This window comes from Sinocyclocheilus anshuiensis, unplaced genomic scaffold, assembly GCF_001515605.1.
Source record: "Sinocyclocheilus anshuiensis isolate Anshui unplaced genomic scaffold, SAMN03320099.WGS_v1.1 scaffold334, whole genome shotgun sequence".
In the NCBI taxonomy this organism is placed as follows: domain Eukaryota; kingdom Metazoa; phylum Chordata; class Actinopteri; order Cypriniformes; family Cyprinidae; genus Sinocyclocheilus; species Sinocyclocheilus anshuiensis.
This window is the reverse complement of record NW_015546055.1, coordinates 727,910-750,103: the sequence shown is the minus strand read 5'-3', so window position 1 is coordinate 750,103 and position 22,194 is coordinate 727,910. Positions and strand designations below refer to the sequence as shown.

The 22,194-nt window shown below is 36.9% G+C and overlaps 2 protein-coding genes across 3 annotated transcripts in view; one reads left to right on the top strand and one right to left on the bottom strand.

Moving 5' to 3' along the window:
• The window catches only part of LOC107699264 (clathrin heavy chain 1-like), a 44,415-nt gene extending 25,642 nt beyond the window's left edge, over positions 1-18,773 (top strand). For both annotated transcript variants that reach the window (XM_016500464.1, XM_016500465.1), the window contains 25 exons: positions 2,985-3,182; positions 3,387-3,587; positions 4,596-4,748; positions 4,868-4,990; positions 5,157-5,294; positions 5,378-5,542; positions 5,627-5,807; positions 7,044-7,207; positions 9,907-10,032; positions 10,108-10,250; positions 10,320-10,554; positions 10,664-10,786; positions 11,622-11,767; positions 11,935-12,118; positions 12,230-12,422; positions 12,520-12,677; positions 14,025-14,297; positions 14,382-14,582; positions 14,775-14,867; positions 15,548-15,679; positions 15,770-15,880; positions 15,989-16,159; positions 16,258-16,479; positions 17,475-17,550; positions 17,651-18,773. In XM_016500464.1, coding sequence (XP_016355950.1) covers positions 2,985-3,182; positions 3,387-3,587; positions 4,596-4,748; positions 4,868-4,990; positions 5,157-5,294; positions 5,378-5,542; positions 5,627-5,807; positions 7,044-7,207; positions 9,907-10,032; positions 10,108-10,250; positions 10,320-10,554; positions 10,664-10,786; positions 11,622-11,767; positions 11,935-12,118; positions 12,230-12,422; positions 12,520-12,677; positions 14,025-14,297; positions 14,382-14,582; positions 14,775-14,867; positions 15,548-15,679; positions 15,770-15,880; positions 15,989-16,159; positions 16,258-16,479; positions 17,475-17,550; positions 17,651-17,787 — 4,047 coding nt within the window. In that variant the 3' untranslated portion in view covers positions 17,788-18,773. The remainder of the gene's footprint in view (positions 1-2,984; positions 3,183-3,386; positions 3,588-4,595; positions 4,749-4,867; positions 4,991-5,156; positions 5,295-5,377; positions 5,543-5,626; positions 5,808-7,043; positions 7,208-9,906; positions 10,033-10,107; positions 10,251-10,319; positions 10,555-10,663; positions 10,787-11,621; positions 11,768-11,934; positions 12,119-12,229; positions 12,423-12,519; positions 12,678-14,024; positions 14,298-14,381; positions 14,583-14,774; positions 14,868-15,547; positions 15,680-15,769; positions 15,881-15,988; positions 16,160-16,257; positions 16,480-17,474; positions 17,551-17,650) is intronic.
• On the bottom strand, positions 17,956-21,421 carry LOC107699263 (peptidyl-tRNA hydrolase 2, mitochondrial-like). Its single transcript, XM_016500463.1, has 2 exons — positions 21,339-21,421; positions 17,956-20,031 (listed from the first exon to the last, which is right to left on the bottom strand). Exon 2 carries the CDS (start codon positions 20,021-20,023, stop codon positions 19,499-19,501), a length of 525 nt encoding a protein of 174 aa, XP_016355949.1. The 5' UTR covers positions 20,024-20,031; positions 21,339-21,421; the 3' UTR covers positions 17,956-19,498.
• Between the last annotated feature and the right edge of the window lie 773 nt (positions 21,422-22,194).

Sequence of the window (22,194 nt, the reverse complement as noted above, 5' to 3'; positions counted from 1 at the left end):
TTTTTTTATGAAACATATTTTCCAATTGATAACAGAGATGTGCTATGTGCAGATGTTTGTTTTGTTTGGGGTCCTCGTCAGGAGTGACTCATTATTACTATCATCATCTCCTCAGACCTTGGGCTTTTATTGACGTCAATGCAGCATTCTTCCCCCGTGGAGCACTGCAGCTTCTGTCTGTCTATCTCACACACACACACACACACACACAAATGTAATCTCTGATTCACTTGCCCTCTCCTTTTCTTTCTCTCTCACTACCTCTTTGTGGAGGAAAGCTGGTAGACACAATGAGCTGCTCTATCTTTACTCCTCTCTTTAGTGTCTCTGCCTCCCTCCATCTCTGGGCAAGCTGACCCATATTGTTGGGGGTGGGACGGGCAGGTTTAAGCGCAGAGTGATATTCATCCATGCAGAATAACACCTGTGATTTTGATCTGATGCCAATCTAGAACACACAGTAGCGCACAAACACTTACGACATGCACTTACAGCAGAGATTCAGAAAATTGACAGTGCGATCTTGTCCACCTGGTTGGTCACAAGCAGTTAAAATAGTCCCAGACTGGGGGAAAATGTTTTAATCTTGGTTGTTTATAATAAACTGGCCTCACTTGTCTAGTCTAATCCGTGTTCACACAAGTTAGGCGTCATAAATCTGTTTTATTGGTTTGTGGATGTCAATGTTTTAACCTAGTAGCTGAAGAAGCCCTTCCATGCTTCACTATGTACTGTACCTCCAGAGAAATATTGCAGAACATTGTGCTTTGATGGGCTTTTGGCGGCCTCAGCTTGTGTCTCTTGGCCAAACATCTACAGTAATAATGTCAAACTTTAAGCATCTCTCAAACAACCTCTTGGCTTGTCACTAATTCCTAGAGATCTTATTAGTAGCAGTGTTTTATTGGAAATAAAGATACAAGATGTTTGGTCAAAGCAATGACATCTTGGTTGAAAGGGGACACCTTTCACGTCTCACTGCACTCTTGCATCTGATCGTGTTGCATACTAGAGACGAGCATTAGTATACACCTTTGCTTCAGTGTGAGGAGGTCAGCTGATATGAGGTGTTACGTTTTCTCATTAAGGGTCATTGATATTATATAACAGATCACTTTTGCTGTGTGTGTGATGGATTTTCCAGCTGCTTTTATGCAGGTAAAAGTGACCAGGGGAACTTCCTGTTTGCTCCTCCTTCCTGTGAAGATGCTAAATTACATTAAAGCTCTGTTGAGAAAATTTGAGAAAATAAAACATTTAAAACATTGAGCAATGAGAACATTTTACACAATAATAGTAATGATAATAAAAATAACAGCAACAGTAAGAGTTGTCCTTGGCAGTTCATTAATGTTAATTTTGTCAGCTATTTTTTTTATTTAGTCTTAGTGCTGTGTCAAATGTAACTTTTAGTTTTTATCATATTTAGTCAACTTGTCCTATTTTAGTTTTAGTTGACTAAGGCCCGGTTTCACAAACGGGGCTTAGCTTAAGCCATGACTAGACCTTAGTTAAATTAAGATATTTAAGCAACTTTTACAAAAATGCCTTAGAAGAAAACATTACAGGTGTGCATCTTGACACAGAACAATGACACTGACATATTTTAAGATATGTCAGAGCAAGATATTTTCAGTTGAGACAGCTCAAACATGCATTTTAGTCTGGGACTAACTTAAGCCTTGTCTGTGAAATCGGGGGTAAATGTCTGAGCATTTTAGTCTAGTTTTAGTCAGTGAAAACTTACTAACATACTTACATTATATACGTCCTACTGTATATAATGGTTAAAATTATAAAAATGATTATTTTGCTCCGTGTTAATTGCAATGATTGTTGTCATTTGGGAAATGTATTTTTACATTCCATCAGAAGTTGTTCTTTCACCAATAAGCACAAATCAATAGAATATCGACTCATGCATGGTTTATTTTACCTCATCTAGTGTACAGATTTATAACAGGATATCAATTAGAGGCTAATTAAACACCAAAGACTTTAGATATACACTCGCTCTGTCTACGTTATGAAAAGTAACAAAAACCTACTCTCAAATATTATAACAGAGAAATTCCTAATAGTAATTCCAATAATTCCAAATTGCATTAATGTTTCTCTTTTAAAACAATGGCAAAAAGACTTATATCCGCACAATAAGCCAAGTTTGTAACAGTAACGTTACAATCAGCAACCACTATTGCAAACAATACAGTCGAGATCCATGACAGAACACAGACTGGCTGAATGACACTTTCATTTAAATTAAACAGAATACCTCAAATGGAGATCGCTCAACTCCAGCTTACTTGTACAGTACTGAATGTCGGTGTTTTCAGATCATGGTGCCTCCGCAGAGAGAGCGCGTGAGAATGGTTGCCAGATTGCATAAAGCAAAAAGCCGGGCAGAGTACGTATTCGTTTAACAGAAAAGCTCTGATTGGGGGATTTGGGCATGCTCACGACTGTCTGTAGCACAAACTTCCTGTCACATAATAACATATGTGTGGGCGCATACTCGCACGTCAGCTGATGCTATTAGTTTACAATGGAGAGTGAGGACTCGTGTGCAGACCTTCACCAGCAGTACCAACATCTAAAGCTCACAATGTAAAAGTTATAATCACTGATGATTTCGATGTGAAAGATGATGACATGGAATTTTATGCACATCCCTACTTGTTTGAACCAGAACACTCCGACCAAGAACTGAGAGAGATGACCAAGAACACACGTGAGCTTACGCTGTTTGTTTACAACCGAGAGTGAGGACATTTCTCAGTATGTTTAATTCAAAAAGCTTACATGTGTTAGAGTTGTGTGCATTCTCCTCTCTTTTTCTGATCTGGTTCTCTGTATGTAATAGAAATGTGCTCTGAAAGATTAAATTCCTCACCTTGTCTGACCTTCCTGTACGTCGTCTGAAGGTAAATTACTAATTGCAAACACAAATTTATCACTCCATTGTGTATGTGTTTGTTTTGTAGGTGTTGTCAGTGTGTGTTGAAGAGGAGAACATCATTCAGTACATCACCAATGTGCTGCAGAATCCAGACTTGGCTTTACGGATGGCAGTCCGAAATAATCTGGCAGGAGCCGAGGAGCTGTTTGCCCGCAAGTTTAACAACCTCTTTGCCGCAGGAAACTACTCGGAGGCAGCTAAAGTGGCCGCTAATGCTCCAAAGGTGATTAGGGCTGAATATTCTTGTAATATGATGTTTAATAATAACATAATATTAGAAATGAAATTAAATAGAATAATTTATTATAATTAATTGAAATAAGGCACTTTTATCATAATTGTATTATTATATACTATTAAACATTTTATCAGTATTATATAATACTTCTCTTCACTTCCAATTATCTTCACTTCTTGTTTATCTCAGGGTATCCTGCGCACTCCTGACACCATCCGCCGGTTCCAGGGCGTCCCGGCCCAGCCCGGCCAGACATCCCCACTTTTGCAGTATTTCGGGATCCTACTGGACCAGGGCCAGCTCAACAAGTTTGAGTCTCTGGAGCTGTGCAGACCCGTCCTTCAGCAGGGCCGCAAACAACTTCTGGAGAAATGGCTGAAGGAGGACAAGGTATGTGGAGGAGTTCGCAGGGGAGATGATTATCTCCACTCACACCCACAAGAGCCTCTTCCTCTGTATGCATGTGTGTGTGTGTTTGAGCGAGAGGCTCAGGGAACAGGGTGTGCTCTTCACATGTGTTTTTTTTTTTCACAAACAGAAAGAATGCCTCCATATTTTTGAGACAAAGAAGGGGTCTGTGTGAGAACGACTGTGTTTGTGTGTGAATATGTGTGTCTGTTATCTAAGATGTTTGCTTTAGATGTGATGTCATGTGTTTATTATGTGGGGCCAGGGGTGTTTGGGTTTTTTTCCTTCTAAAGCACAGAGGAAAGTCTTGGGTTTCATTCCAGTCTGTTTTTTTACAATACGCATTTAAAATAACTGAAATAAAATGTTCTTTCTCATAGTCTCAACAAGTTACATCTCTTGACTTGGTTTATTGATTGAACTGACATGATTTGTTGTTTCACAACCATGATTTATTTAGAGAGTTGAGGACCATGATGCTATGCTCAGTCCTGAAATACTCTGAACGGAAAAAATACACACAAAGAGCACTATGCCAAATAAAGTTTTCCTTGTATTCATTTCAACCTTAAAATTGGACCCTCCTTCACAACCATTCAAAACATTTGGGGTCAGGTGCATTAAATTGACCAGAAATGACAGTAAAAAAACTTTCATAATGTTACAAATGATTTATATTTGAAATAAATGCTTTTGAACTATCTATTCATCTAATAATCCTGAAAAAATCACTGTTTCCAGTGCTCCAACACAACTGCTTTTTATCTTTGTTGATGATGATAATAATAATAAATGTTATTTGAGCACCAAATCAGTATATTAGAATGATTTCTGAAGGATCATGTGACACTGAAGACTGGAATGGTGACATGTTTTTTGTGAATCATTGTCAAAAAGAACCGGCTCTTAAAAATCAAATGTCTTTGAATTCACACAGCATTCTTATACTGTATTTAACCTTAATTGTGAATTACTGTTGTTTCTCTTCAGCTTGAATGCTCAGAGGAGTTGGGCGACTTGGTGAAGTCTGTGGACCCCACTCTTGCTCTTAGTGTCTACCTGAGGGCCAACGTACCCAACAAAGTCATTCAGTGTTTCGCAGAAACCGGCCAGTTCCCCAAGATTGTCCTGTATGCCAAAAAGGTATGATGACTGATCAGTCAATTTTAAGGTTAAAAAGATTTTAAATGAATTAAAATAGACATATGGACTCCAATAAAACAGGTTTGAAAACATACTCGTACTTCATTTGGTGTTTATAGGTGGGCTATACTCCAGACTGGATCTTCCTGCTGAGGAACGTGATGCGGATCAGTCCTGATCAGGGTCTGCAGTTTGCTCAGATGCTCGTTCAGGATGAGGAACCGCTGGCTGACATCACACAGGTCAGGAGGAGAGGAGATGAAAGGGGAGTGGGAGATTGAGAAGAAAGGAATAAAAGGAGCAGAGTTTGAAATGATTTAGAGAGAAACCGTGTGACCCAGAGGCTGTTTAAGAATCATTTAATGAGCTCAGAAAGACGTTCACTGAAAAAATGTGTTTTTCTCCCAGATCGTTGATGTGTTTATGGAGTATAACCTGGTCCAGCAGTGCACGTCCTTCCTTTTAGATGCTCTGAAAAACAACCGCCCATCAGAAGGTCCACTGCAGACCCGTCTGCTGGAGATGAACCTGATGCATGCACCACAGGTACACAATGCACACTGAAATGCATCTGGATACACTTATTGTCATTGTGTTAGACTGCTTTCAAGCAAAACGGTCTCTTGCAGGTTGCAGATGCCATCCTAGGAAATCAGATGTTCACTAACTACGATCGTGCCCACATTGCCCAGCTGTGTGAGAAGGCAGGGCTTCTGCAGAGAGCTTTAGAGCACTATACCGACCTGTATGACATCAAACGAGCTGTCGTACACACGCACCTGCTCAACCCAGAGGTACCCAACAAGTTCTTGATTTATCATACTGAATTGAAGTCTGGCCTTCTTTTTCATGCTTTTTTACTCTGTTAATGTCTGCAGTGGCTGGTGAACTACTTTGGCGCTCTGTCAGTGGAGGACTCTCTGGAGTGTCTGAGAGCCATGCTTTCTGCTAACATCAGGCAGAACCTTCAGATCTGTGTCCAGGTGGCCTCCAAGTATCATGAGCAGCTGAGTACTCAGTCCCTAACTGAGCTTTTCGAGTCTTTCAAGAGTTTTGAGGGTAAGAACTAGATTCTTCATGATTTACTAACCTGGTGTCACTGGAAAATTCAACCACTTTGACATGGGCTCCCATGGTCTTGAACAACCTGGAAATATCAGGAAATATTAAAACTTTATTTTTTAGAAAAGAAAAGGCTACTTTTGTATTTTCATTAAATGTATTTTCTTTTTATTTTTACTTTTTTTTTTTCTTTGTGTTTTTAGCAGTTGTACTTAATGCTCTTTGCTTTAAGTACTAGACTGTTTGAAAAGATAATACGCTTTCTGAAAATGTATGTAAATTTCACATTTTCATTCCCTTTTAAAGCATGAACACTCAAAAGGATGTATTTGCCCATTGTGCCATTGTTTTTTTTAAGGTCACCAGCAGAAGTTATTTAAGACAGCATGGCAGGTTAAAAACAAATCCAATTTTTTGAAAACTTATTTTGAAGTTTCATCTAGCTAATTTTGAATGCAAGAACGTGTCTTGTTCTTTTGAGTCTGTTTTAACTGATTTAACAAACTGATCAACAAATTGGTTAGCTTAACCAATAACCTTATCCAATAATCACAAACATCTGAAAGTTCATAAAGTACATTCAAAACAATAAGACTTAATAGGACATTTTTCCTGCATATGAATCCCACCTAGAGTATACGTTGGTCATGTTTCATCTGATATATCTGGCAGGCCTAACAATTCTGTTGGCAGACACTGCTAGAAAATCACTCTTGAGTGTATTTGAACTTGTACGTAAACACTCGTGGTCACTCTGCTGGTTGCCTTTCATAGTGCAGACACAATGTGACTGGTATCTTGGCCATGTAATGGCTCTGTTCTGCGTGTGGAGCAGCATGTAGCCTTCTGTTCTGGGCTAAGTAGGACAAAAGGTTTGGCAATCAGAGCAGGCAGTGCACAGGGCCTGCGGCCACCCACAATCCCTCAGGCTATTCACATGACAGCAAGAGTGCTTTTGACAAGAAGGAACATTTTAATGGAAACGCAATGCTCATGCAAATGTAGCGGCCTGAATTGGAAATTTAAAGGGTTTGTGCACCCTGTCATCATTCACTCACCCTCATGTCATCCCAAACCATTTGACTTTCCTCTGTGGAACATAAAATATTTTAAAAGGACAAAAAATCCCATTAAAGTCTCATTGAAGTACAAAATGTCTAGATCAAACGGTAACTGCAATCAGACGTCTGTAATAACAGTCAAGTGTCATTTATTGTTCTGTGCTGGATGCAGGTCTGTTCTACTTCCTTGGCTCGATTGTGAACTTCAGCCAGGACTCAGAGGTGCATTTCAAATACATCCAGGCCGCATGCAAGACGGGCCAAATCAAAGAGGTGGAGCGGATCTGTCGGGAAAGCAACTGCTATGACCCTGAACATGTCAAGAACTTTCTCAAGGTACTGCCAAGACTCTGTCAGTGAAACCCCTCGAAATGATCCATAGCTGACCGCAAAAAGCACATTATATTCTCTAGTTTCTCATCTGTTAAAACTCTTTAACATCTTTTTTTTCCTCATTACATTTCCTGTTTTGTTCTTTTCTACTGATCTGTCTTTTATCATTTACATACAAGCCGTTTGCAATTTCAGATGCAAGTGTATAAAATTGTAACAGATTTATTTATTTTTTTTAATGGATATGTCTGTTTGATCCTTGTCATTTTGATAAAGGAATATTCTGGGTTTAATGCAAGTTCTGTTATCTCTATTAACACCTTTTGTGGCAATTGTCAATGTCAGTTACCACCAAAAAAAATGTATATATATACAGTTTAAAATTCAACACAAATTGTGGTAACAGTAAGTAAATACTGTTAAAATAAATATTAAATTTGCATCGTTTTAAAAACAAGCCACGAGATTTAAACCTTTATAATGATCACAAATTAATCTTAAGATTAGCGCATGAAATAATTTTAACTCATCTTTACTGGTTTTATTTTAAGTATTTTAATCTTTTTATAATTATTATTTATTATCATTTATTCATTATTATACAGACAAGGTTAATAAGCGATTCCATCAAAATAGTCTCATGCTAACATGTATAAAGGCTTAATTGCAATCGCACATAAAATCACTTACTAACTTTGTTTGATGACAAAATGGCCACAGGAATTGCATCAGAAATGCATAACCAGAAATGCATCTACTTTGAAAAGTATTCCTAAGTCAAAAGAATGATTTGGAAAACTCAAATAAAAAAGTTTTTACTAAATAATTCAATAAAGTGCTTCAACAAAAATACCAGCTTCAGATCTCTGCTTCTAAAACCCCCAGAACCCTGACCTGGTTTACAACAGTGTTTTACTGTTGATGTGAAAATAATAATAATAATAATAATAATAATAATAAAAAAACAAAAAAGTTAAATAAAATATAAAAAAAATAAAACTTAAGATAAAAAAGGATGTTTAAATTATTTTATGTGGTAATCAACATCGTTACAAATGCTATTGAAAGAGCTTGATTTATATTGATTCAGTACATTGTTTTAGTGTCAATGACATTGAATAAACATGCGTACTGTACAATAAAAAGGAACATTTACTATCTTGGAAATTTGGGGGGAAATCCAATAAAGGTTGTATTCTCTTTTTATTAACAAATGATCCCTATTTAGATCAGGCAGCCATGTGCCAGTAGTTTTCTAGTTTTAGGGAGTTGATCTCACTCTTTTATCCTCATGGTGGCTGTTGTTATCTCCTGTGCTTTACCCTGTACTTATGGGATGCTCAGGACTTGAATCAGGTAAATTAACCCTAAGTACTACAAGATTACTTTATTCCTTTTTCTTTTGTCATCCCTTCTTTTCTCCTAGTGGTCATTTGAAGGATTAATACTGGGATTGGTGTGTGCGATGCACATACAGGGAGGTTTCAAAAAGCATTGACTGCTGGGAACAACCCTCTCTTGGCCTGAACTTGAAATGGTAGCGAGTGACCGGGCTGAGATTGAGTTTGTGGTTTTGTGGTACTGTGTTGATGTGTGTTTGGCTGTGGTTGATTTGTGGTGACCATGTTCTGCAGAAATGGAAGCCTCGGGTCTTTTTCAGAATCTATTCCACCAGAGTCAGACCTTATAAAGTTGACTGCACAGTTGGACTCTGCCAGCTTCATAGGGTGGATCCAGAAAGCCCAGTTTTGTGGAATGATTTTGTGACTTGCTCAAATTTTATATAGTGGTGTTTAAGGCTTCACTGCAAATGTTCAGCCTCTGTAAATATCTGTAGACACGCTTAATGTGTTGAAGGTTGTGGAGGTCAATTGTGGCGTTCCTGTGGAGTGAATTGTACAATCCCAGTTCATTAATCCTGTATGTGTTGTAAACTGCACTGTGTGGCAAAAGAATAGTTAAATGTTTTAGCCAGCAGGGGGAGCAGTACTGCCACCTCAAAGTTTGACATGATTCAAGCCTTGTTTTCAGTTAGAGACCTTCTTTTAACCACTAACTACACAATTCTTCAAAAAACGTATTTTGTGGACTACTCCGTTATCTTCGAATCCTGTTTATAACATTCTCAATTTGTCATGTTTGATTTTTTTTTTTTTATTATTTTCAAATTTAATTTTTTATTATATCTTTAAATTGTGAATTATTTGGTAAGTTTTATAGAACTTGTTTTTTTATTGCTTTGATATTTATTTTTTTAAATATAAATTACTTGGTAGGCTTTTGTAGAACTAGTTTGTATTGCTGTAATATTTCCTTTTTTAATTACTATTTACTCTGCAGCTTTTATAGAATTAGTTTTTTATTGCTTTAATATTTACTTTTTTAAATTATGAACTACTTAGTAGATTTTTGTAGAACTAATCATTTTCAGTGATTAGTTATTGTATTTATTTTTAACAAATACAGTCGGATCTGTTTCACAAACTTAAATCTTTTTAAGTTTTGTCTTCCAGTTTTGAAGTTACGTAAAATTAAGTCTTATACTGAATAATTAATGTAATGTTTTGCATTAAAATTCATTTTAGAAGTCACATTAAAAATCGCCTGGAGTCTTTTGCAGATTTGACTGTATTACTGAACATGCTTTCTGTGTGTCTGACATCTGACATTATCTTCTAATGTCTTCATCGTCTGACTGACAGGAAGCTAAACTCACCGACCAGCTGCCTCTCATTATTGTGTGCGATCGCTTCGACTTCGTCCATGATCTTGTACTCTACCTGTACCGAAACAACCTGCAGAAGTACATTGAAATCTACGTGCAAAAGGTGAGTAACCTTTACTTACTGCTCACATTACTTACTCTCTGTAGTCAAGGAGTAAATGATCATTTGTATATATAGGTGAACCCAAGCCGTCTGCCTGTGGTAATTGGAGGGCTTCTGGATGTTGACTGCTCTGAGGACATCATCAAAAACCTGATCCTGGTTGTGCGGGGCCAGTTTTCCACCGATGAGCTGGTGGCAGAAGTGGAGAAGAGAAACAGGTATAAACTTTGCATATCAAACCAAAAGTTATCAAAACAAGTTGAGTTTTACATTTCTTTCTTCTGCAGACTGAAGCTGTTGTTGCCATGGCTGGAGTCTCGTATCCATGAGGGCTGTGAAGAGCCAGCTACCCACAATGCCTTGGCCAAGATCTACATCGACAGCAACAACCACCCAGAACGCTTCCTGCGGGAAAACCCGTACTACGACAGCCGTGTGGTGGGGAAATACTGTGAGAAAAGAGACCCTCACCTGGCCTGTGTTGCCTATGAGAGAGGACAGTGCGACCAGGAGCTCATCAACGTTAGTATGCTTGTCCATAAATAAGCTTTAAGCTTTTTCGTACCTAGTTCAGTGTAACCAAACAACAATATAAAGCATAAAATATGTTTCTTTTAATTTTTCTCCGCAGGTGTGCAATGAGAACTCGCTGTTCAAGAGTTTGTCCCGTTACCTGGTGCGTCGCAGAGACCCGGACCTCTGGGCCAGTGTGCTTTTGGAGACCAACCCCTACAGGAGGCCCCTTATTGACCAGGTACACATATATATATATATGGGTGTTACATTCATCTCTCACGATACATAAACATGGATCATACAGGAATTGAAAGTGCATGATTGTTATTTTTAATTAATTTCACATTAATATAGGGTGAAATAGTCTATTTTAAATAGATGAATGTTACTGAATAGATGAATAGATGTATGCATTGAATTTATAATTGCCATTCAAGAATCTGAGGTGAGTTTGTTGCAGTACATTCTGGGATTCCTAATCTGATGAATATCTGAGCATAATTATTCTACCTTCTGTTTTAAACAGTCTTTACTCTAGAAAGCATTCCTGTGATCCCTTAAAATTCTCCCTATAGTCTCACTAGGCTTTGTAACCGACTATTGTTTATAGTTTATGGTCAGGAAGATTTTTTTAAGAAATTAGTACTTTTATTCAACAATGATGCATTAATTCATCAAAAGAGACAGTAAAGACATTTATAATTTTACAAAAGATTTATATTTCAAATAATTTGTGCTTTTGAACTTTCTATTCATCAAAGCATCCTGAAAAAAAAATGTATCATGGTTTCAACAAAAATATTAAGCAGCACAACTGTTTTCAACATTGATAATAATAATGTTTCTTGAGCACCAAATCAGAATATTAGAATGATTTCTGAAGGAACATGTGACACTGAAGACAACTTTTAAAAAAATTCAGCTTTGCCATTACAGGAATAAATTACATTTTAAAATAAATATTGTAAACATTTTAAACTCAAACTATAAGTAATATATGTCTTAAAATCTCTGATTCTCTTTTGACCTTCCTGTATGGTTTTTGAATATCAAGTTGTTTTTTGTGTCTTTAGGTGGTGCAGACAGCCCTGTCAGAGACTCAGGACCCAGAGGAGGTGTCGGTCACAGTGAAGGCCTTCATGACTGCTGACCTGCCCAATGAACTCATTGAGCTCCTGGAAAAGATCGTCCTGGACAGCTCAGTGTTTAGTGAACACAGGTGCATAAGCCCAAAAATATTCCAACCTATGAACATTTGGAACAGGCCATTTTTGTGTGTTTTCTGACTTTTACGGACATAAAATTCCTGGCCCGAACAGTCCTGTGCAACCTTTTAATGCAATTTAATAAAGTTTAATCTAAGTCCAATTTTCGTCCTGTTCCTAGAAACCTGCAGAACCTGCTCATCCTAACAGCCATCAAAGCAGACCGCACCCGCGTCATGGAATACATCAACCGCCTGGACAATTACGACGCCCCAGACATCGCCAACATCGCCATCAGCAGCGAGCTGTTCGAGGAGGCCTTTGCTATCTTCAGGAAGTTTGATGTCAACACCTCTGCAGTGCAGGTATATAGTTGAGCCACACTTTCAGTAGCCTTCACTTTCAAGTTAAGGCTTCCTGAAGTGATTTATTGAATAGCAGACAAGGAAAGAGCTGATGTTTCCTGGCCTCCTCAGGTTCTGATTGAGCACATCAGTAATCTGGACCGGGCGTATGAGTTTGCGGAGCGCTGTAATGAACCTGCAGTGTGGAGTCAGCTGGCTAAGGCTCAGCTGCAAAAGGGTCTCGTCAAAGAGTCCATTGACTCCTACATCAAGGCTGATGACCCCTCGGCTTACATGGAGGTGGTTCAGGTTTCTTCCCAGAGTGGTACGTCCTCTTCTCTTCTAGTACTAAATGATAAATTATTATACTTAAGGAAATTTTTCCTCTGATTCTGTATTCACAACTATATTTCCTGTCTCAGGTAACTGGGAGGACTTGGTGAAGTTTCTGCAGATGGCCAGAAAGAAGGCCAGAGAGTCATATGTGGAGACAGAGCTGATCTTCGCACTGGCCAAAACCAATCGTCTCGCTGAACTGGAGGAGTTTATAAATGGACCAAATAATGCACACATCCAGCAGGTAATGCACAATTACTTTTTATGAATTCCTTAGTAATTTTTTGTGCTTTTGACATTTTTATTACTCTGTGTGTATGTATGTATATATGAAGGGTTTGGTTCCAAAATGCTATAAATCCATTTTGATTAATTTGAGTAAAAATGTGTTTTCTTTACCAAGAAAGTGGCAAGATGAAAACCACTATTTTCTGTTTCAAACATTCACATAGCATCTTTAGGTTATAATAACATTAAAAATTCAAACCAGATTTTGATTTTCAAAGATTTTTTATAAAATGTTATAATTTTTTTCCCAAAATGCAATAAATCCATTGAATCAATATACAGTGCACAGCATAAATGAGTACACCCCCTCTGATCAGCAGCTCAAGAGTGTTAAGATTGAGTGAAATACATGTCCACTGAAGGATTTTCAACTCAGGAGAATGAATATCTTCATTGTCATGTTAAAAAAATGCCCAACAATGCAGGAAATGAGAAGAGGGTAGCATCTTCAGTTTCGAGTTTTTGTATTACATCACACAGTGGTGTGTGAATTCATGACAGCGTTGATGTACAGGAAGTACAACTCCCTCATACCGTCAGCACTCATGCATACCTATAGAAGAGCTTTACTACCACTGAATGCCACTGTGGGAAACAGACACTTCTCTCTGTACTCCTCCTCTAGCAACACCAGAACATTTTGGATGCTGTTAGATCCAAAATGATTGAATTGGTCTCATGAGACCAGAGTATGGATTCCCAGAAGTCTATTTTTTGTAAATGTGGGCCTTGGAAAAAGCTTTGTTTGTGCTTTGGCTACAGTCGGTAGTTCTGGTGTGGATGAACAACCATGCATGTCACTTCTGCATGCTGCATCTTACTCTGGTTTGGAAAAAAAGGGAGAAAACATGACAGAATAACTCAGCGGATATCGCATTTTGCGTAAAATTAAAAATGTACTTTTCAATACCGTCCAGATACAATACTGTTTTTGGCGGAAACTCAACTATCGGTTTTTGCAAATGAACTCTACATACATATATATATATATATATATATATATATATATATATATATATACTGTATATATATTTCAGTTTTAGTCATTTTAGTACATCAACCTACATTTTTTCGGTTGCCATGGCAGCATTTCTAATTTTTATTCAAATTTAAAACAAAATATTGTAATATTTATATTGTATTTTATTTTATTTCATTTTATTTCAGCTTTATTTTTAATTATCAAAAACATATTCTAATAGTTTTAGTTTTACTTAACAGTAGCAACACTGGTTATTAAGAGTACTTTAGTATATAAGAAGAACAAATATATTATATAACACTGCTTTATTATTGGCCACAGGTTGGAGATCGCTGCTATGACGAGAAGATGTACGAGGCTGCCAAACTTCTGTACAATAACGTCTCCAACTTCGGCCGCTTGGCTTCTACACTGGTCCACTTGGGCGAGTATCAAGCCGCCGTGGACGGTGCCCGCAAGGCTAACAGCACTCGCACATGGAAGGAGGTGTGCTTTGCTTGTGTGGATGGGAAGGAGTTCAGATTGGCTCAGATGTGTGGCCTTCACATCGTGGTTCATGCCGATGAACTAGAAGAGCTCATCAACTATTACCAGGCAAGTTGTGATCCTCCAAGAAAATTCTGCAACCAACAGATAAAAATGAAATTGAATTATAATGTTATAAAATGCTCTCTATAGGACCGTGGCTATTTTGAGGAGCTGATCACCATGCTGGAGGCGGCGTTAGGGTTGGAGCGCGCTCACATGGGCATGTTCACAGAGCTGGCCATCCTCTACTCTAAATTCAAACCACAGAAGATGAGGGAACACCTGGAACTCTTCTGGTCCAGAGTCAACATTATATATATATATATATATATATATATATATATATACAGTATATGACTATAAGTATAATTATTAAATATTAGTATAACAACATATCATAAGACATAATAATAATATAATAATGATCAATATAATTATTATTAATTATTATTATAAATATACAAAATAGAATTAAGACATTAATTATAAATATATATTATTAATTATAATAATATATAAATTAAAAAAACGAAAAGGGAATACATTTATGAAGAATACGACAACGCCATCATCACCATGATGAGCCATCCCACAGATGCCTGGAAAGAGGGACAGTTCAAGGACATCATCACCAAGGTAAAGTTCAACTGCTTTTCCTGTGTAGATAAATACACTTCCAATTAACTTTTTTGAGTTTAAACTCAGATAACTTTTTACAGAGTTGCTATTGTTTCCTAAAACTATAACAATCAGTGTTTGCTAACAGAAATAAAGTCAAAAGAAAATATAAACATGATCTAAACAATTTCTAAATATCTATTTATTTGTCCATTTGAAAGTGACTTGTTAACATTTACATATTGTCAATTATATAATTTTTATTAATTCTAATTATAGGTTTATATTAAAATTATCAATTTTACACACACACACACCCCTATATATATATATATTATTAATTATTATTATAAATATACAAAATAGAATTAAGACATTAATTATAAATATATATTATTAATTATAATAATATATAAATTAAAAAAACGAAAAGGGAATACATTTTAAATGAAAAACAAAACAACAGTAAATGAAAATTAGAAATATTCCCTTGGAAACTAACTGAAATAAAATAAATTTAAGCTGAAAAATGACCAATGTACATAACAAAATTACTTTAAATTTCAAATGAATACTGATCGTATAAAAATCAAAAATTAATTACAAATATGAATAAATAATAAAATAGTATATAAACAATAATATAACAACACCAGGAAATGCATTAAATTACAGTGATTGTTTCTTGTCTTGTTTAGGTGGCTAACGTGGAACTGTACTACAAAGCAATCCATTTTTATCTGGAGTTCAAGCCCTTGTTACTGAACGACCTGCTCATAGTTCTTTCCCCAAGACTGGATCACTCGCGTGCCGTCAACTTCTTCAGCAAGGTAGAGAAACCTTGCCTGTGTGGTGAGCCTTTGAACTTTGAACTTCATGCTTGTTTAAAATCAGCTAAAATGACTTGTTTGTTTCTTCAGGTTAAACAGCTTCCTCTCATCAAGCCTTACCTGCGGTCAGTACAAAACCACAACAACAAGTCTGTCAGTGAAGCACTTAACAACCTCTTCATCTCAGAGGAAGACTATCAGGTACAAACAACACTGTAAAGTATTTTTCAGAAAGACTATAAACATAGTAGCTTTTTACAGTAGCTGTTGTCCGCCAACTCATCATCCATTCAACTCTCCCGTCCGCAGGCACTCAGGACATCTATAGACGCATACGATAACTTTGACAACATCTCACTGGCCCAGCGTCTGGAGAAACACGAGCTGATCGAGTTCAGGAGAATCGCTGCTTACCTCTTCAAGGGTAACAACCGATGGAAGCAGAGCGTGGAGCTGTGCAAGAAAGACAAACTCTACAAGGTGAGGTGGATGACGCGGTGTCGTGCTTGTCGTGCTTTTTTTTTAAATTAAATGTAGCTGATCTGATTCGTGACAGCAACGCATATTCTTCTACCCAGGATGCCATGCTGTATGCATCAGAGTCGAAGGACACAGAGCTGGCCGAGGAGCTGTTGCAGTGGTTCCTTCGGGAAGATAAGAAGGAGTGTTTCGCCGCCTGCCTCTTCACCTGCTACGACCTGCTCAGGCCTGATGTGGTGCTGGAGACGGCGTGGAGGCACAACATCATGGACTTTGCCATGCCTTACTTCATCCAGGTGATGAGGGAATACCTCAGCAAGGTAAGGATGGGCTGCTACTCTAAAATGGGGTACAAATGTATGGAGGACTAGGAATGCCACTTAAAAATAAAAAGAGAATTAATTATTGTGAATTATTTCAAAACGATTACCTTTTACTAACGTTTTAAGCTTGAATGAAATTTTACATTTATTTTCAATTTATTAACATTTACATACAGTAAGTCAACTATATTTGTATCATTATTAAATAATTATAATTATTAGTATAACATATATTGATAATTGATGTCTTCACTTTATTAACTTGAAAATAAAAACATGAATAAATTTGACTAAACATTTTATAATGGTAAACATTTCATTTTAAAATGTATTAACAGTAAATTAATTAATTATTAGTATAACAAAAATGAAGACTTAATTTTAAAAATAAAAACATGAAAAAGAAATTCGCTAACATTTTAAACATGAATTAAACCATTTGAAAAAGTGTATTTCTCACTTTGAAATGTGATAACAGTGAACTGTTAACAGTTACATATAAATTGTATAATTATTATGTAATTAATTATAATTATTATTATAAAGATGTCAAATACCAGAATACTAATTTAAAACTAGTTGTGACTAAAGTTGACTAACATTAATCAAATAAATCATTTTAAATATTTGTCAATTTGAAGTGATTAACATTAACATATAGTAAAATTAGTATAAATGTGTAAAATGAAGACATTAATATATTAACATCAATATATTAACTTGAATATAAAAAGAATAGATTTCACATTTTAAACATGAATTAAAAGTATTTATTTTAAATATCTGTTTGTTGATTTGAAAAGTGAAATAACATTTTTATTAACATCCATATTAATTATAGGCATTAGTATAATTATATATGTATTTACATTATTTTTTACTTAATTTTAATTGACAATAAAACAATGATTATTTTAAGATAGATTCCTATTATTTAACAGAATGATCATATTATACACAGACTGAAAACCTGTTTTCCCTCATGTATTTAGGTGGACAAGCTGGATACCTCTGAGTCCTTGAGGAAAGAGGAGGAGCAGGCGACAGAGACTCAACCCATTGTTTATGGTAAAACGATGGAAGTGCATTGTGATGAAAATTGATTAGTATTTATGTTTTATAAAATATAATAAATGTTATTAATTTTTTTCAATATCTCATTCCTCAGGCACGCCTCAGCTTATGCTGACAGCAGGTCCCAGTGTGCCTGTCCCCCCGCAGCAGGCTTACGGCTATGGGTACACAGCAGCTCCTGGCTACCCCCAGGCTCCTCAGGCCCAGCCGGGTTTCGGTTACGGCATGTAAGGACTCCCTTACATGCCGACCCCCGCCCCGTTTCCCGCTCACCCCTAATCCTGCTGCCACTTGGTTCGGTCCAGCATCCCCATGGATCTCTCTCCCTCAATCCTCCACCAGTCCGACTCTACCACTTTGTGCTCACAACAGGGGATTTGAGCAAACGTTATTCTTTTACTTTACCTTTTTCTTTTTTTTTAAATGATCACGTTTGTTTATCGTGTTTTCTTTATACCATCATGAAGGACTTTATTTCTATATCGTCAAAGATTTCATCAAGAATGATTTTTTTCACATTACAAATACTTACTAGATTAGATTTTCCTGTCAATTTTATCTGTCAATAAAAGGGGAATGGTGTCTACAATGAGGAGGCTTGTGGAAGAAGCAAGTCAGCGTGATTTAAAATGACAAAACAAAATCGGATTTGCACTCCGTAGTCAGAGAAAAACAATTAATGTATCATTTTGATGTGTGTGAACAGCTTGTCCAGTCTGTCAGCATTTAATATTGTATATTCCAGGAAAGAAAAGAAAATCGAGGAAAACGTGCGACTACCGCCAACACAAACAAACACTACTCAATACCAGTAATTCAATGGGGGTGCGTAGCTCTTGAAATATATTAAAAAAAAGGTTATTTTAAATGCATAAAGATGTATTAATACAGTAACTTCAAACCTTTTCCCTGACCTATGCAGGTTCTCGTTTTTGTTTTCCATATGAAAAACAAACTTCTGTTGTGCAGTAACCCATGCTCTTTGTGTGGGACCATCCATTTGAGGAGGGATAATGATTAAAATATATATAAATATGTATGCGGCTCTCCACACCTGTGTGTTTTACTAACCTTACCTCTGCTGCAGCGTGTATGTGTATGCTGGTTGTTGTGATGTTTAGGTCACCCTATGGCACCGAAGTGAGACTAGAAAGCCAGTTTATCCTGCCAGTTATTCCTAAACTCAAGTTACCCTTTATTTGTAAAAAAAAAAAAAAGACAAGATAAGATTAAACTAACTCCCTGTGTGTCCTGTACTCAGTTTTCACTGAGTTGAGGTTAATCATACATATATTGTAGTGATCTGGTTGTGCACAAAGAGAATGAGATTTTTTCCCCAGATTACAATATAAATAAAGGTTTCTTGTTTGTCAAGAAAAGTCTGGTTAAAAACAGATTGTGCCATGTATTCTTTCCCCAAAAATCTTTGTAATGTCTCCCCCTTCATACTCACTGGACAGTTTCATTCTGACATTAATAAAATAAACGGAATTTGTGTCTTAATCACTTGTGTAAATAGAAATGTTAATACTCAAGACTGACTTAAGAAGCCAGTTTGACATAAATCCAGTGTTTTAAATCCATATGTTCACAGAATTTATCATACAAGCATTGTTGTGTGATTCAAAAGGGAACAGGAGGTGGGTTCTGCACCAAAGTTGAACAAACATTGGGTATGAGAGGGGTGATTGAAATATGATAGAAATTATATTCCCAAATAACTAATTTTCTGTACATAAGACTTACTATGACCAAATAAATGTACTCATGTTCAATGATGGAATGGGTGAACTGTTTACTTCAAATAAATGGTTAAACCTATAAATCTATGTGTTATTTAAACCATTTTAATTCAACTTCACCGCAATTTCTGGTTGTATAAAAATGGTAAGTATTGGTCAAACTGTCCCAGATTAGTCCCATCTTAATCCAATAATATCAATCAATACAATTTTAGGTGTCCAGTCACTTTATCAACAAGATCAGCAGGTCCCGGTCCCACGCCAAGAACCGTCCGAGACCCTGGTGCAATTTGGGTTCTTCCAGCATCTTGGATTAAACTGACCGGCAGTCCGATCTCTTTGGCGTGGGACAGCAGCTTCAGCAGACAGTCCTCATCTGGAGCCTTGACCACAACTTTGGGCTGACCACAGTACTCCCACTGTTTCAGGAGCTCTGGGTTTCTGCGCTGGACCTGCTTGTAGGCGGACACGGCAGCGTGGGAGCACTGGGCCGCCACTTTACCTTTGCCCATCTTCAGATCGGTTCGGACCACCAGGATCATTTTGAACTCTCCACTCTCGCCCATCACGCTGGCTTCACTGCCAGCACCGGCGCTGTTTCCTAAAGCTGCCATCATGCTGCAGGACGATCTGCCAAAACGCCCACTGAGGTGCCATCCGAGGCAGAGCCCACAGCCTACACCTGCCAGTATACCCAGAGCGACAGGCCCATACTGAGAATCCATCCTCGTATCTGATGAAACACAAGAGTGATTCGTAATACAAACGTCAGTGCAGTTCTCTACCTTTACACAAAATTACCATAGTACAACCATAGTACAAAGGTTAATGTTACTACAATAAAACTGGTACTATCTACTACTGGCATATAGAGTGAAACTAAATGACAGAAAGAGTTGTATATCACATATTCATTTACTATGTTTATATTAGTAACAATAACTGTATAGTATTTTAACCACAAGTAACTGTGGTTAGCACTTTTTTACCATTCATATAAATAAAAATATGCTAATACTCGCGTCTGACTTAATAAAAAGCCAGTTTGACATAAATCCAGTGTTTTAAATCTAAATGCTCGCAGAATTGATCATATTAGTCTCTCATATCAGATATGATAACTAATAAACTATAAAAATAAACTATTGGATTTTAGAGGAAACACTGGGATCCGCTGTATGGGTACAGAATCAAATCAGCATTAATATTTGTGCTACTAATAATCTATAAAACGATCCGTTTCTTCACATGCTTACATTCGTCCATTACGAAAATTAACCATGGTTTTACCACAAATAAAACAAAAAAACCATGGTAACCACAAATTAAACATGGTTTTGCCACACAAAACAAAATAAACTATTGGATTTTAGAGGAAACACTGGGATCCGCTGTATGGGTACAGAATCAAATCAGCATTAATATTTGTGCTACTAATAATCTATAAAACGATCCGTTTCTTCACATGCTTACATTCGTCCATTACGAAAATTAACCATGGTTTTACCACAAATAAAACAAAAAAACCATGGTAACCACAAATTAACCATGGTTTTGCTACACTAACCATAGTTTAACCATGGTATTTGTAGTAAAACTGTGGTTATACAAATGGTAATCAATACGCCAAAAAAAACATGATTACTACACTTTCACTACAATAAAACCATGGTTAATTTTCGTAATGCTGTCAAGTGCAGCCGGTGTTCTGACAAATAATGCTACCTATCAGATTATGCTACCAACACTGTATTTATCCTACTGTAAGGGTAGGTTTAGGGTTGGGGTAAGTGTACTTGTTAATAAAGCCTCACACCTTATTAATATCATGCTGGAAGCAAAATCTGATAGGTAGCACTTTTCGCTATCGAATTATGCTACCATCTGTTTTAATGGGAGGTAGCACAAATCCAGAACACCGGCTGGATTAAATCTATTTAAAACGTGTTCGCTCAAACGAGCTTTTATTAAGTATACTAACCAGTGCTGGTGAGACTATTAAGCATAAATGTCTTTCTGAACATTTGAAACCAGACTCACCAACAATCAAAATGATTCAGCAACCTGAAGTTTCCTGCAAACTCCACGAGCCGCTTCTTCCAAGCCGACGCTGAGTGATGACGTCACGTGTTTAAAGCAACCGCCACCGCGAAAACCCGAGAAATATTCAGCAAAAATCGAGTTGTGTATTTTATCCGTATGAATATTTTAATGTGTTTACCTTCCTTTCACACCTTCATTCTGAATTATTTAGGAAGAAAATTATCCACCATAATTTCAATAGGCGGTGAAAAGGTGTTGTTGCATTTTATTTTTTGCCTAATTATGCCCATGACGTTTGAAACCGTAAGTGTGAGGTCTCAAAATCTAGCTGCCTCCCTAGACAGCATTTTGAGCATCATGGGTTAGGACACGGCTATATGCATGTGTTAACAGCAGCATATCTACTCTTACAATTAGGGCCCAAACTCTTATCTGGGCACTTTTGATTTTTTACACTTTTGAACCCCAGAGACCCAGTCACCCAGCCTAATTTAAGACAGTGTAAAGAAGCTTTGAAACCAGACACTGTGTTTTTCGGGCCTGGCCTCTCGTGGTTTTACATCCTTAGTGTACCCCTGGAATAGCAGGTGTGCTCTAGATTGTGTAAGACTTAAACTACTGACGAAATGTTCTTGATTCTGACATTCAAGATTGTCTTACCTGCTGGTTCTTTTTTTATTTATTTTTGTATCCAGGCTGCTGTTCATATGCTGCTTTGACACCAGCAGTGAAGGTTATTCATCTTCAGCAAAGAACTATGTGAAATCGGTAATCGTAAAGAACACAAAAATTAATACAATTACAAATGTACATTACATTGTTAAGTGTGCATTTCAAAAGCAGAGAATTTGCA